Genomic DNA, 15,324 nt, shown 5'->3' on the forward strand with positions numbered 1-15,324 from the left:
ACAACCCCACCACCAACAGCAACTGCAGTTAAGAAACTTTTCAAACATATTTCAGAGCCCTGTAAACTCATACTCTGGATAAATGAATACAAAAATAAAATAACAAATCTTAACATATTAACATAACATTCTGGTTCAAATTAAGAATTCAGGATTACTGCATCATCCTTCCTGGAACAAGGTTATATGTATGGCAATGACTGGTATGATATTCATGTTTTATGTATTCAACTAACTTATTATTTATCATTTGAATTCCAAGGACAAGTGTTAGACACAAAATTGGATAGATCTTGCATGTTTTCCTTTCAGAACTATGAAACAGCTTTCCTAGACGTAGGATACAATCAGAGGGCCAGGTTACAAAACTGGAGGCATTACTGGGAGATAGTTCATTTATGATAGAGTCCATTACATTTCAGGACTGTTTTTTTTTCCCCTTCACAAGGGAAACCAACTACTGAGAGGAAAAGGGAGAAAAGCCACCCTGAAGGTTTCTTATATGCAGGCTTTGGCAGTTTATAGTCATGCCTTTTAGTTAAAACACTGTGTCAAAGTGAATTTCATAATTTGTAGGTAATGCTATTTATAACAACCTAAGAAGCTTTTTCAACCCCCATGTGGCCCACCCTCTTAAGCCTGTATTGTTATGCATACAATGGTTTAGCAATCTAGGATTACACAAAGTTTTTGTCTCGCAATCCTAAAACACACACACATACACATGCAAAGAAAAGAGTTCAGAGTTGAAGGTGCTCAGGTCCTCACAGGAGATGATCAGCGACTTATATCACTAGGTCAAGAGGAAAGAGTCTCATTCTGTCTCCAAACCATGTCTGCTGGGTAAAGGGGTTCTAAAACCTCATATCTGGCTGTAGAGAACAAAGGCCACTAACAGGGAGTTTTGAAAGGGAGTTCTCCAGGTGAAGGAGGAGCAAACACGGGACCCTTGAGGTAAGTGGCAGTCTGTAGTGTGTGTTTGTGGGTTACTTGCTGTGTGTTGAGCTTGTGTTTGTTTGTCTGTTTGAAGGACCATGTGCTGTGGCCAGCAGTTGGAAGCTGTGAGCTTCTAAACAAGGTTTGAAATCTAGAAGCCTCTGTTCATTGGCTGAGCCTTAGTCAGGGGGCGGGGCTATCAGGAAGGCCAGGGCTTTATCAAGCAGTGAGTCAGCGACCAGGGAGCTTTGCAAACAGGGGCTGCTAACAGGGAGTTGGGAAGGGTGGGAGGTACACTTGCCATTCTTTAAAACCTTTAAACTAAACTATAATAAAAACTTCTTAATTTAAACAAAAACCCTATCATTAACCTAGATAACTGTAGGAGAAAATGCAGGCAGAAGCCCAGCAGGAGAGTGGGGGCTATCCTGTTTATTGCGCTCAGTATAGCATATATGATTACCTGCCCTGTGGGTGGGTGGCATATGTGTGCATTCGGTGCAAGGAGCTCCTGGCCCTCAGAGACCATGTATGGGTTTTGGAGGTCAGGGTGGCAGAACTGGAGGAGCTAAGGGAGGTATGTCGATGAGGCTTTCCGGGACACTGTAGACTTGTCCCACCTCCGGTCAGACAGCCTCTGTGTTGTTGAGGAGGACGAAAGGCCCAGAGAAGGAGAGCAGTCAACGGGAACAGAGGGAAACCTTCCCATAATTGGGACCCTCCTTCCAGATGATGTTGGGGTATCCTCTCGCACTGATGTTACCTCTCTGGGGGAGGGAACTCCAGTCATTAGGAAAAGGCAGGTGTTAGTAATGGGACATTCGATCATTAGAAACATAGATAGCTGGTTTGTGATGAACAGGAGAACTGTATGGTCACTTGCCTGCCCGGTACAAAGGTTGTGGATCTCTCGAGACATCTAGATAGACTTATGTGCAGTGCTGGGCAGGAGCCAGTGGTCGTGGTACATGTACGTACCAATGACATAGAGAAGGGTAGGAGAGATGTCCTGGAGGCCACATTTAGGCTGCTAGGAAAGAGACTGAAAGCCAGGACCACTATGGTGGCATTCTCAGAAATGCTTCCAGTTCCACGCACAGGGCCAGGTAGGCAGGCAGAGCTTCAGAGTCTCAATGCGTGGATGAGACGATGGTGTAGGGAGGAGAGGTTTAGATTTATTAGGAACTGGGGAAACTTTTGGGATGGGCTCCACCTAAACCAAAGTGGATCCAGACAGCTGGCACTTAGTTTAAAAACTGCTCGGCAACCTTTTTAATGTTAAGAGATGAGGGAAAGTCGATTGCTGCAGAGGAGCACGTGGATTAGACACAGACTTCTCTTAGAGGAGACTCAAATGACAGGGAACTGGGAGCTCTCTCTCTTGGGCTGAGGACTACAGCACAGCAACATAGTGTTGTCCACACCAGTGCTTATGTGTCTGTAATTTATGTTATGATTTATTCACCTCCTGAGCGACATAAGTTATGCTGACATAAGCTGTAGTATATTGTAGAAATCGCTTAAGAGATGCTTGGGAGGCTGAGCCCTGAGCTGGGTGCCTGACTGGAGATGGGTTTTGATCTGGGACTGTAGCCTGTCTGAAACCCTGTGTAGAGAGTGAGTGTGACAGCCCCCCGGGGCGGTGAGAATCAAACCCAGGAACTTGGATCAGCTTGAAGCTGGGTCTAGCCTAAAAGGTATAAGGTTTCTAGCTGGGCTGAAGATTCAGGTTTTTTTTTGCTATTTACTGTTGGAGTTTGAGGCCTTGTGGGGACTTGAGTGATAGGAGGCTGTGTTGAAGCACTCCAGGGTGTTTGGTATCACTGCCTCTCATGGGCCCTGGGCTGGAGCCCAGTGGAGAGGAAGGTCCTCAATTCCCCTACCAATCTCTCTCTTCTTATGAAGGAGGCATAAACTCTCTTGCTCCCCAAAGTGATAAAGACAGGATAGTGCTATTGTAAGCCACCAGTCAAGGGTGTACCACCCACAGGGGCCCAGAGATGAGCTCAAGATCTTTTTTGTTGTGTACATGTTGGACTCCATATATTTTGTTGGCTTCTTTCTGAAAGAAGCAAACTCAACTGGTGACCCAGCCAGAGGGCTGAGTCGCCACCTATCAACAGATGGACTGCCACCATACTGGAGTGAAATCTGTCCAGAGACAGGAGAGAGTAGGGACCAAGTGACCTAACCACTAGGTGACACCACTGCTCAGTCAAACCCCTGTTACACTGAGTTGAGGAGCTCTCTCATTTCTCTTAACTAGGCAATTAATTTTAAAATATTCCAATAAGCAAAGAGGACAGTTTTAGCAAGTAGGACTCATGTGGAGTGAAGGAATAGACAATAATAGAGAGAGGCATTAGAAGGAAGACTTCATCCCTGTTTGCCTCTTCACAGGAGGCCTCTGTGGGGTGGTCTTACACAAGAAGAATTCAATTTTAAAACATTAGTTGCCTTTATGTAAATACAAAAAAGACTATGTTAAAATGAAGGAAAGGTTGTAATTTAAACTGACAGCAGAAGTGAAATTTAGATTGAAGCCTGAACATCTGTCCTTAACTAACTGTGTTGTGCCTGTTGTAGGGGTCTCTGAACACAGTGCTTTCTTACAAACTGTATGTGCTATGAAGTAACTGCTTTAGAGAATACTTCAGACAAATATACTTGCCTTCCTCAAAGTGCAGAGCAGTGCAGTTTGTCCATAATTTACACACATGCACCAGTCGGACACGAAGTCAGACCCTATCTTTCCCCTTCCCAGCTGCCTAACTCACTTGAAATTCCTTTAAGAGCTCTGACCCTCATTCAGAATTGATGACCTCACCAGTCTAAGAAGTTCCCTAATATTCTTACCACCACTAGTGCCTTGACTGCAACTCTACTTCCAGTCATCACATCTTCCTTAATACACTCCCAGCTCCCTCTCTATAGCTATAAACTTTCATGTCCTCTCCTTTCCACAAATAGCCCAATTCATCTGACTGCCCCCTGAGACTGAAACTTCCTGCTCCAGTTCAAATAATTTCCCAGCAGTTGCACATACTCAGTTTCCAAGCAGCCATCACATGGAAATTAACCAAGTTTCTAAGGAAAAACTTCTTTATTTGTATCATTTGAATTTACAGCCTGAAGAGGGCAATTTCAGGGGGCTGGATGGCTGGGTACATTCATACTGTTTTCAGTCCATTGCATCATAAAACAATCTACCCACAACTGCCTCTAATAGGCACCTTGGTTGGTAGTCTGAATGGGCATGATGGACTAGCCATGGGCATATGGACTAGCCTTTAACTTCCAGAGGTGTCTCTCAAAGGCAGGGATAAGGCAGTGTGGAGGAATTTCATTCCTTCAGCATACTATAACTGTTTTCAAGAAAAATAGTGGACTTCATTATCCATAAAACTTAGATCCCTCTTGTCACAAGTATTACATTCACATAATTTTGTAGAAGTTTATTAAACAGAACATGGTATCCAGCAACTTCCTAGTGTTACTCCCTGTCTTGTTTCTAGAACTCTTCAAAATGTGAGAATAAAATGCTCATTTTCCTTCCAAAATGTTGTCCTTCCCTGTTTGACAGTTGTTTTGTTTATTTATTTCACGTGCAGTTTCAGTGGGCCCAACCCTAACAGATGTAGAGACATACCATATCTAACACTGAGTGGACGGCACTGTATGAGGCACCTGAGACCTAGCCTTATTGCTATAGGACCATTCAGCAGCAGCTTCTCAAAGAACTAGGTGTTGTATCTTGTTGCCTTTTAAGGAATGAAACAGTCGTCTTCACAAAAATATAAGAAGTGGAGGGGAAGAAGGGCTTATCTGCCCAGTTGAGCCTTAAACCATTCTGCATTTAGGGCCAAATTTATAAATCTGGTGGACCAAGATTTAACCCCAAGCATATAGCCAAAAGCAGTACAAAAACAGTGATACAGCTTGTGTGTATTGTGGATGGAAGGGAAGCAGAAATAAAACTAAAATCAGCTGTTTTAAAATTCCTGGCATCATGCTCAAGAAGAATCAAAATTATATGTCTTTAGAAAGGCACATTGAAATCACAAGGAAACATTTAAATAGATCTTGCCAGTACCCGATGCTTTGAACGTTCATATTGAATGACTGAAATAGGAGATCTGGTGGCAGAATGGTTGTGATCAAAATAGATAGCAAAGTGGATTATATTCTTGAACATTAGAGTACATTATAGTTGTCAGGTACAGTGAAGCATTAACACATCTGCAAAATTATTTTCATGTATATATAGTCAGTTCTGAAGAAGGATTATACTATAGCCATTTTTAATTATGAATATTTACACTTGTATATAGGTGTGCATGTTAATGAAGTATTGTAATTATCTGAATTTATAAATATAAACAGAAATATTAAAATACAAAGCATATTATATCACAAATTCTAAAAAGCTTGTGAAGCTGAGGCTATAAGGAACGTTTAGTATTGTTAACTGATCCCACTGAATACTGTCTTGGCCTTTTTTCTTCTATATATATAGAAAACACTCCAAACACTGCATTCATAAATTCCTTGGTTAAAAATTGTCTCAGGTTCCTCATTAAGAATAGGCTGTTCATAGTGTAATCAACTGCCTGTGGGCATTTCAAGTGTGAGTTCTATGTAGCTGACCTTGCAATCCTACCACAGGGGTGATTATGGAGGATACATAGCAGGGTGCAGCAGTGCAAACCCTTGCTATTCCAGTCAGATCTGAACGTTACCACACAGCCTGACAGAGAGCCATTTTATTTGGGTATAACCACCCTGACTACCCTTCTGATTGCCTTTGTAACAGCTTAATGTAAAACCTTCATCTCTCTTATTTTCTACAGGTAGAGTTGCCAAAAATAAAGTTAAAAATTACTATTTAAAGAAATCAGCCCTCTGTATTCACTTTGGGTGAAGTGTGCATTGCTGCAGAGAGGCTGCACAAGACTATGCACCAGTAAAACACAGTGGTAAGTGGTGTAGGGAGTATAGTGCACACAGCCTAATGGTCCATATAGCCTCTGCACTGGGGTTAATTTCACCCTATGAGAATTTCAGAACTGGGTATAAGAGACAACTCCACAATTTTAAAATTTAAACTGGTTCCTGTAAAGGGCTCTTGGGCCCTTGCTCCAGTCTGTGAGCAGCCACATATATCTTGTCGGGACAGACTCTGATGTGCACACTGCTACTCTGATGGCCACAGAAGTTGTTCAACAAGCCCAAACTTAAGTTACAAGGACATTCATTTAAGCAGAAATCTTGCTGTACATTTTCACTCATCCCTTGTGTGGCAAGATGGCCGATTTTAGTCTGGTGGGTCCTGCGCTTTTCCTGGCAGAGAGCTAAGATGCCGCCCTTTGCCCCTGCTCTTGGGTGCTGAGGGCCCCGCTACTAGCCCGGGAAAGTGGTAGAGGAGGGAAGTGGGGGAGGGGTCTGGGTTTGCTCCTCGCTCTGAGTCCCAGCCCCTCTCAACCCCTGTGGGTTTCTTACCCTCATCCCCCTTGGTTGGGGTTACCCTCAGTCCTTAGATGCTGGGGGGAAGGGAGTCTCCCTGTCCTTACTCCAATTTTCAGGTCTTCCAAATCTCTCAACACACCTCCAAGCTCTTGTCCTTGTCCTTTCTCCTCCTCCTCCGTCTGCCTGACACACGGGGTTTTATTAAGTTCCTAACAGGTCCTTAATTGACAGCAGGTGCTCCAATTAACCTGCAGCCACCTTCCCTAGTCTACATTTGTCATAGGAAAAAGTGGGAACGGTGACACTATTTGTTCTGTATTCTGTGGGTCAAATACTATCCACCTTACTTACACGAGTAGTTCCAATGAAGTAAATGGGACTCATGGGTAAGGCAGATAGGCTTTGACCCTGTAATATGGAAAATGCAAAATAGTAATTTTAGTAGAAACCTGGAGAGAGAATTTTGGAAACTCCGGCAGTATCCAGGGGGTTCTTTTCACTCTAACTCACATGAATGATATTTTTAAAGTTTCTATGCTGTGCAAAAAATATGATTGATTTATTAGTGTGTCAACATCATAAAATTGGTGTAATGCACTGGTGACTGAGACCTTGTATTTCTATATCTATATTAATAAAAACCTGAAACACTATCACCTGAGAACCTCTCAGATAAACATATTATTATCTGATGGGACTCCTAAAAATGCATTATATTTGTTCCTTTTAGAGATGTTCATTTAATTAACTACTTATTCACTTGTTATTCATTAGACAGCAGGGCAGTTTGGATTATGGGATTTTGGTCTTCTTCAAATAGTGTAATTATATATAGTGTAATTATATATCTAACAAGCTCTATATCTAATGCTATGATGCCAAACCAGCATTTATATATAATAATATAATGCATTATATAATGCTGGTTTGGCATCAAAGTATTAGATTTAAAGCTTGTTAGATAATACAAAACAGATTTACAAACTTTCAAATAAGTTTGAAATACAAATAAGTATAGCAAGTTCATTCTCCTGTTTGTTTTTGTGTCATTGTTCATTACGTTTGATAGATTGCCAGTTTATTCATTTAAATATTTACAAATCGAGAAAGTTGAATACATTTTAGTGAAAGGAATCAATCTAACTAAAACTTGTTCTGAAAATTCCTGTTCATTATTCTTCTATCATAATATATAGAAGTACAGTCCACCTTAAATAAGAATATTTACTAAGGGTATGTCTACACTACGAAATTAAGTCGAATTTATAGAAGTCGGTTTTTTAGAAATCGGTTTTATATATTCGAGTGTGTGTGTCCCCACAGAAAATGCTCTAAAGTGCATTAAGTGCATTAACTCGGCGGAGCGCTTCCACAGTACCGAGGCAAGCGTCGACTTCCGGAGCGTTGCACTGTGGGTAGCTATCCCACAGTTCCCGCAGTCTCCGCTGCCCATTGGAATTCTGGGTTGAGATCCCAATGCCTGATGGGGCTAAAACATTGTCGCGGGTGGTTCTGGGTACATATCGTCAGCCCCCCGTTCCCTCCCTCCCCCCGTGAAAGCAAGGGCAGACAATCATTTCGCGCCTTTTTTCCTGAGTTACCTGTGCAGACGCCATACCACGGCAAGCATGGAGCCCGCTCAGCTCACTTTGGCAATTAGGAGCACATTAACCACCACACGCATTATTCAGCAGTATATGCAGCACCAGAACATGGCAACGCGATACCGGGCGAGGAGGCGACGTCAGCGCGGTCCCGTGAGTGATCAGGACATGGACACAGATTTCTCTGAAAGCATGGGCCCTGACAATGCATGCATCATGGTGCTAATGGGGCAGGTTCATGCTGTGGAACGCCGATTCTGGGCTCGGGAAACAAGCACAGACTGGTGGGACCGCATAGTGTTGCAGGTCTGGGACGATTCCCAGTGGCTGCGAAACTTTCGCATGCGTAGGGGCACTTTCATGGAACTTTGTGACTTGCTTTCCCCTGCCCTGAAGCGCATGAATACCAAGATGAGAGCAGCCCTCACAGTTGAGAAGCGAGTGGCGATAGCCCTGTGGAAGCTTGCAACGCCAGACAGCTACCGGTCAGTTGGGAATCAATTTGGAGTGGGCAAATCTACTGTGGGGGCTGCTGTGATGCAAGTAGCCCACGCAATCAAAGATCTGCTGATATCAAGGGTAGTGACCCTGGGAAATGTGCAGGTCATAGTGGATGGCTTTGCTGCAATGGGATTCCCTAACTGTGGTGGGGCTATAGACGGAACCCATATCCCTATCTTGGCACCGGAGCACCAAGCCGCCGAGTACATAAACCGCAAGGGGTACTTTTCGATAGTGCTGCAAGCTCTGGTGGATCACAAGGGACGTTTCACCAACATCAACGTGGGATGGCCGGGAAAGGTGCATGATGCTCACATCTTCAGGAACTCTGGTCTGTTTCAAAAGCTGCAGGAAGGGACTTTATTCCCAGACCAGAAAATAACTGTTGGGGATGTTGAAATGCCTATATGTATCCTTGGGGACCCAGCCTACCCCTTAATGCCATGGCTCATGAAGCCATACACAGGCAGCCTGGACAGTGGTCAGGAGCTGTTCAACTACAGGCTGAGCAAGTGCAGAATGGTGGTAGAATGTGCATTTGGATGTTTAAAGGCGCGCTGGCGCAGTTTACTGACTCGCTTAGACCTCAGCGAAACCAATATTCCCACTGTTATTACTGCTTGCTGTGTGCTCCACAATATCTGTGAGAGTAAGGGGGAGACGTTTATGGCGGGGTGGGAGGTTGAGGCAAATAGCCTAGCTGCTGGTTACGCGCAGCCAGACACCAGGGCGGTTAGAAGAGCACAGGAGGGCGCGGTACGCATCAGAGAAGCTTTGAAAACCAGTTTCATGACTGGCCAGGCTACGGTGTGAAAGTTCTGTTTGTTTCTCCTTGATGAACCCCCCCGCCCCTTGGTTCACTCTACTTCCCTGTAAGCTAACCACCCTCCCCTCCTCCCTTTAATCATTGCTTGCAGAGCCAATAAAGTCATTGCTGCTTCACAGTCATGCATTCGTTATTCATTCATCACACAAATAGGGGGATGACTACCAAGGTATCCCAGGAGGGGTGGTGGAGGAGGGAAGGAAAATGCCACACAGCACTTTAAGCACAGTACTTTAAAAGTTTACAACTTTAAAATTTATTGAATGACAGCCTTCTTTTTTTTGGGCAATCCTCTGTGGTGGAGTGGCTGGTTGGCCGGAGGCCCCCCCACCGCGTTCTTGGGCGTCTGGGTGTGGAGGCTATGGAACTTGGGGAGGAGGGTGGTTGGTTACAGAGGGGCTGCAGTGGCAGTCTGTGCTCCAGCTGCCTTTGCTGCAGCTCAACCATACACTGGAGCATACTGGTTTGGTCCTGCAGCAGCCTCAGCATTGAATCCTGCCTCCTCTCATCACGCTGCCGCCACCTTTGAGCTTCAGCCCTGTCTTCAGCCTGCCACTTACTCTCTTCAGCCCTCCACCTCTCCTCCCGGTCATTTTGTGCTTTCCTGCACTCTGACATTATTTGCCTCCACGCATTCGTCTGTGCTCTGTCAGTGTGGGAGGACAGCATGAGCTCGGAGAACATTTCATCGCGAGTGCGTTTTTTTTTTCTTTCTAAGCTTCACTAGCCTCTGGGAAGGAGAAGATCCTGTGATCATTGAAACACATGCAGCTGGTGGAGAAAAAAAAAGGGACAGCGGTATTTAAAAAGACACATTTTATAAAACAGTCGCTACACTCTTTCAGGGTAAACCTTGCTGTTAACATTACATACATAGCACATGTGCTTTCGTTACAAGGTCGCATTTTGCCTCCTCCCACTGCGTGAACGGATTTTGGTTGAATGCCAGCAAACATACACTGCAATGCTTTGTTCTACAGTGATTCCCGAGTACGTGTTACTGGCCTGGAGTGGTAAAGTGTCCTACCATGAAGGACGAAATAAGGCTGCCCTCCCCAGAAACCTTTTGCAAAGGCAGAACCGCAAATGCCAGGGCAAAGTAATCCTTTCACATGCTTGCTTTTAAACCATGTATAGCATTTTAAAAGGTACACTCACCAGAGGTCCCTTCTCCGCCTGCTGAGTCCAGGAGGCAGCCTTGGGTGGGTTCGGGGGGTACTGGCTCCAGGTCTAGGGTGAGAAACAGTTCCTGGCTGTCGGGAAAACCGGTTTCTCCGCTTGCTTGCTGTGAGCTATCTACAACCTCCTCATCATCATCTTCTTCGTCCCCAAAACCTACTTCCGTATTGCCTCCATCTCCATTGAAGGAGTCAAACAACACGGCTGGGGTAGTGGTGGCTGAACCCCCTAAAATGGCATGCAGCTCATCATAGAAGCGGCATGTTTGGGGCTCTGACCCAGAGCGGCTGTTCGCCTCTCTGGTTTTCTGGTAGGCTTGCCTCAGCTCCTTCAGTTTCACGCGGCACTGCTTCGGGTCCCTGTTATGGCCTCTGTCCTTCATGCCCTGGGAGATTTTCAGAAAGGTTTTGGCATTTCGAAAACTGGAACGGAGTTCTGATAGCACGGATTCCTCTCCCCAAACAGCGATCAGATCCCGTACCTCCCGTTCGGTCCATGCTGGAGCTCTTTTGCGATTCTGGGACTCCATCATGGTCACCTGTGCTGATGAGCTCTGCATGGTCACCTGCAGCTTGCCACGCTGGCCAAACAGGAAATGAGATTCAAAAGTTCGCGGTTCTTTTCCTGTCTACCTGGCCAGTGCATCTGAGTTGAGAGTGCTGTCCAGAGCGGTCATAATGGAGCACTCTGGGATAGCTCCCGGAGGCCAATACCATCGAATTGTGTCCACAGTACCCCAAATTCGAGCCGGCAACGTCGATTTAAGCGCTAATCCACTTGTCAGGGGTGGAGTAAGGAAATCGATTTTAAGAGCCCTTTAAGTTGAAATAAAGGGCTTCATTGTGTGGACGGGTGCAGGTTTAAATCGATTTAACGCTGCTAAATTCGACCTAAAGTCCTAGTGTAGACCAGGGCTAAGGACTAGAGCTAGAACTACAGACAAATTAGCTTCCACACAGCTCAGGTTCTAGTTTTACCATCCTTGTTTAGCAGGGATCACACCCTGCCCAGAACTCCGAAAAGCACAGAGGCATCTACTGACAGAATAACATTCTGCAAGTAAACATATCAGAACAAACATATTGCTGTTTATAAAGTTTCAGTCATCTACGTGAAACTGAAAAAATACCAAGCAAACTGAGACCAGTCACAAACTATGAGTAATAAATACCAAATAATCTACTTGCATTGTTCACAAACAACCCCTAGTCAAAACTTTGTTTACATATGTTTGATAAGTGCTTACTAATACCAAATAAGATAATAGAAAACAGGATTGGTTCCTGAATGATTCACAAACCTGAACAAAGCCTAAATTTGTCAGATGACACTTACTCACAATGGTTGTAATCATAATAGTAAGTTGTTAGTGAAAGCAATATGGATATCTTAGTCAAAATCATCCCAATTTTTGGTTAGCATTGTGACTGCAAGGGAATCCTGGCGACTAGTGCACCATGGAGACAGCCTTTATTGCAGAATGAGTTACTGGAAAGTTTTCTTCCATTCACCCTCTGTTTCCTGTGAGGTTTAGCTAAATTGATTTTAATCAATATTTTCTTCAAGTGGAAATAAACAGTATTGTGAGAAGAAAATGAGAAAACTGAAGTAAACGAAAATGTCCTTGATTGAAGAGTCATTTAGTTCTTCCATTTCATTCATTTTAGAGCTCCTCCAAAACATTAGGAATACAATGAAAGGGACAGATGGTGGGGAAAAGCAGAACATTCAAGGACGGAAGCAAATGGGAATTATTTACTAGGGTTAGAAATATCAAAGTCTAGGACCAAAATTGAACAGAAAGGGGAAAAAAATCAAGCCCCCACATGGCACATATAATGTAATGCTATATGTAATGTATAATGCTCTATAATGCTCTATGTAATGTAAGTGACCAAAAGCATATCAAGAAGATGAATAACAATTTCCTTTTTGCAGGATTTTCCTATAATGATAGATTGAAGTGGAGAATTGACACGTTGTTCAATAAATCAATGAATGTTTTTACCTCCTCAATGCATTTAAATTATAAAAAAAATTATACAACTGCTACCAAAAAAGAATGAAGATGGAAAAATATCAATTATTTTCTCACATGTACTGAAATCCATTTTCAAGAAAATTATATAACTAATGTTAATCATCAGCAATTAAAACTAGATTTCGTGATTTTCATATTTATATTTTTATCCAAGCAAACTGAATTTGGGCATTATAATTATGATGGTCTCTCATATTTGAGTATGACTATGACTGGGAATCAATTTCCACCTGTAGGGTTCAGGAGATGTGCCAAGGCAAATTGGTGTCTACGTTCCCTCCTACTGTTGGACAAGGTGGCACAATGATATTCTGTTGTTCATTCTCCTTTCTTCACAGCGGAGTGCCAACCTCGCCTGCCATGGGCCATAGCCTCCCAAGTCATTAAGTGCAGCCAAGAAGACTGTATATGCCACTTGATGAAATCTTTGTAGTGGAGTTTGGGACAGCCGCATTTCTAATGCCTTTTTTCAATTTCACGGTACAGAACTGTATAAGGCAGTCGATTATTATCCATACATACAATGTGGCCATCCCAGGTCATTTGCCTCTGCTCTAGTATAGCTTCTACTCTTAGCATGGCTGCCAGCCATAGTACTTCATTGTTGGGTCAGAACATTTGATTCCCATTATGCTGTGTAGGTAGCACTGTTGCAGACAGTTAAGTTTTTGGATATGGCAATGATAAAGGAGGCAGGTCTCTATCGAGTACAGAAGACAGGAAAACACAACAGCTCAGTAAAGTTGGCATTTTGTGGACACTTTGAGCACCCATCTTGTCCATAGTCTCCTTTGTAGATGACCAAAAGCTGAGGCAGCTGACTTCAAGCATTCTGAAAGTTCTTTGTCAATGCTGGGGTCATCGGTAGCTGTGCTACCTAGGTCATGGAAGGTCTTGATGTTATTTAATTGGCAGGTGTTCAGTTTTATTTCTAGTGGTGATGGAAGTGATGGGTTTCTACCAGGAGATGGTTGGTACTGAATTTCTGTTTTCTTCACCTTAATACACAGACCGAAAATCTGGTGAAGTGGGTTTTAACTCACAAAAAGCTTATGTTCAAATAAATTTGTTAGTCTCTAAGGTGCCAGAAGTACTCCTTGTTCTTTTAGCATGTACAAAGGAATTCAGCAAACATTTCAGGTTGTTCTTGGAAAAGGTGACAAACGCTGAGGCATTGGCATAGAGTATATCCTTTACTTAATTTTGCTGGGATTCGCTTTTGGACTTGAATAGGCGGAGGTTTAGAAGTCTGCTTATAGGTCTTTAGGTCTTCATCTGGGCTAAATGTCCAATATCTGGATCTGGGACTCGTAAATCTAGGTGTACACCTTTCGTCGGCAGCAGGGCAAATGGTCAGGGCTCAAATGGATGAAAGAATCCTAATATGGATCAATGACCATCAAGCCTCAGGAGCCTGGCGGAAGACTCTCTTTGGGCATTTCAATGTACAGTTTTCTTATAGAAATTCTAGATACACAGATTAGAGGATTTTTTGCATGTACAAAATATGGACCTGGATTTTACACTGTGTAGCATTTGGATGGACTGCTGCACCCATATGGAGTCCTACTGCAGCCAGTGAGATTCCACATAGGTTCAGCAATCCACGCACATACCATATAATATAGGAACAGGATCTCTGCTCTGAAAAAAATGGATGGTGTTTTAGACATTGATTGAGGCTCCTTTTAAACCATGTTTCTTTCTGTGTTAGATGTATGACTCAGTTGCCATGTGGACTCCTCCCGCAAATATTTTTTTAAAAAAACTTTTTCTTTAATTTTTCTTCAAAGAAGTCACAATCAAACTAACATTAATTGAAAGTCTGATGAGACAGCAGCACAGCATTCACAAATATTCATGAGGAAAGACCAGAATTCTCTCTCTCTCTAGCTTTATGATCTGTTGTGTCTTAAAACTAAAAGGGTGGTCATGATGCTGGAGTATACTCAGAGTAAACTGCTTGTGTAGTAATCAGATTATCAGATTCATTTCAGCACATTAAACCTAATCCTGCAGAGCCTCCCACAAGGTGCTGAATGATTCCAATGTCATTTAGCTTCATTGAGGGTTGAAATGTAGAAAATTGATTTCAATAGGAATTGAGGGCTTTCAGCATTTCACAGGATTTCATCTGACAGTGAGGTCTTCACTGCATGAAAATATTTTTATAGCATCATATATTTCTCAACCACGAACATCACTCCTTGATCAAACTGACACAGAAATTAAAAGAAAATGAATCAGGATTTTCACTTACCTTAGGACAAGAAGAGCAGAATCAAGACGTATCGACTTGCATATTTGTAAAGGCAAAGAGCTGCCTCATCAAGTTCCCTGAGAACCAGGAACTGAACATAGTAATTTCAGGCAGGGCTTGACTCTGATGAGCTAGTCTATGAAAAGTAAGATCTAAACCCTTCTGTTGTTGTTTTTGCCCTTCCTGTAATACAGTTTCATAGATTACACCTGCAATAGTTGAAACTTTCAAAATCACAGTATTTCTCACAGGGCATAAATAGCTATGTTTAAAGATACTATTCTAGATGTAGAAAAGTGCAGAGTATAATGGGCAATCATGCTTAGGGGAAAGAGAAGAGCTTTTGTGAGTTTATCAAACAAGAAATATTGCTGCTACTGAAATTTACAGAAAAATGTTGTCTAATTTTCAACTTGTGTATTATTCCTATAATAATAATCCTAAAATACTGCATGTTTTCTACCAAGATGGGAAACAAAATGTTTCATTGGAAGCCAAGTGTGCTAAAATT

At 42.9% G+C, this 15,324-nt stretch overlaps 1 protein-coding gene across 1 annotated transcript; it reads right to left on the minus strand.

The window, feature by feature from the left end:
* Positions 1 to 9,519: 9,519 nt before the first annotated feature.
* On the minus strand, positions 9,520 to 11,350 carry LOC142071759 (myb/SANT-like DNA-binding domain-containing protein 7). Its single transcript, XM_075127338.1, has 2 exons — positions 10,492 to 11,350; positions 9,520 to 10,104 (listed from the first exon to the last, which is right to left on the minus strand). Exons 1-2 carry the CDS (start codon positions 11,069 to 11,071, stop codon positions 10,019 to 10,021), a joined length of 666 nt encoding a protein of 221 aa, XP_074983439.1. The 5' UTR covers positions 11,072 to 11,350; the 3' UTR covers positions 9,520 to 10,018.
* Positions 11,351 to 15,324: the final 3,974 nt, after the last annotated feature.

This window comes from Caretta caretta, chromosome 4 (assembly GCF_965140235.1).
Source record: "Caretta caretta isolate rCarCar2 chromosome 4, rCarCar1.hap1, whole genome shotgun sequence".
In the NCBI taxonomy this organism is placed as follows: Eukaryota; Metazoa; Chordata; order Testudines; family Cheloniidae; genus Caretta; species Caretta caretta.

What these genes read in the sequence shown, in the direction of transcription:
- LOC142071759 (XM_075127338.1), bottom strand. Translation starts at nt 11,071, where the DNA reads ATGCAGAGCTCATCAGCACAGGTGACCATGATGGAGTCCCAGAATCGC. An exon ending in AGGCGGAGAAGGGACCTCTG is followed by an intron (nt 10,105 to 10,491) that starts GTGAGTGTACCT and finishes TTTCTCCACCAG; the next exon opens with CTGCATGTGTTTCAATGATC.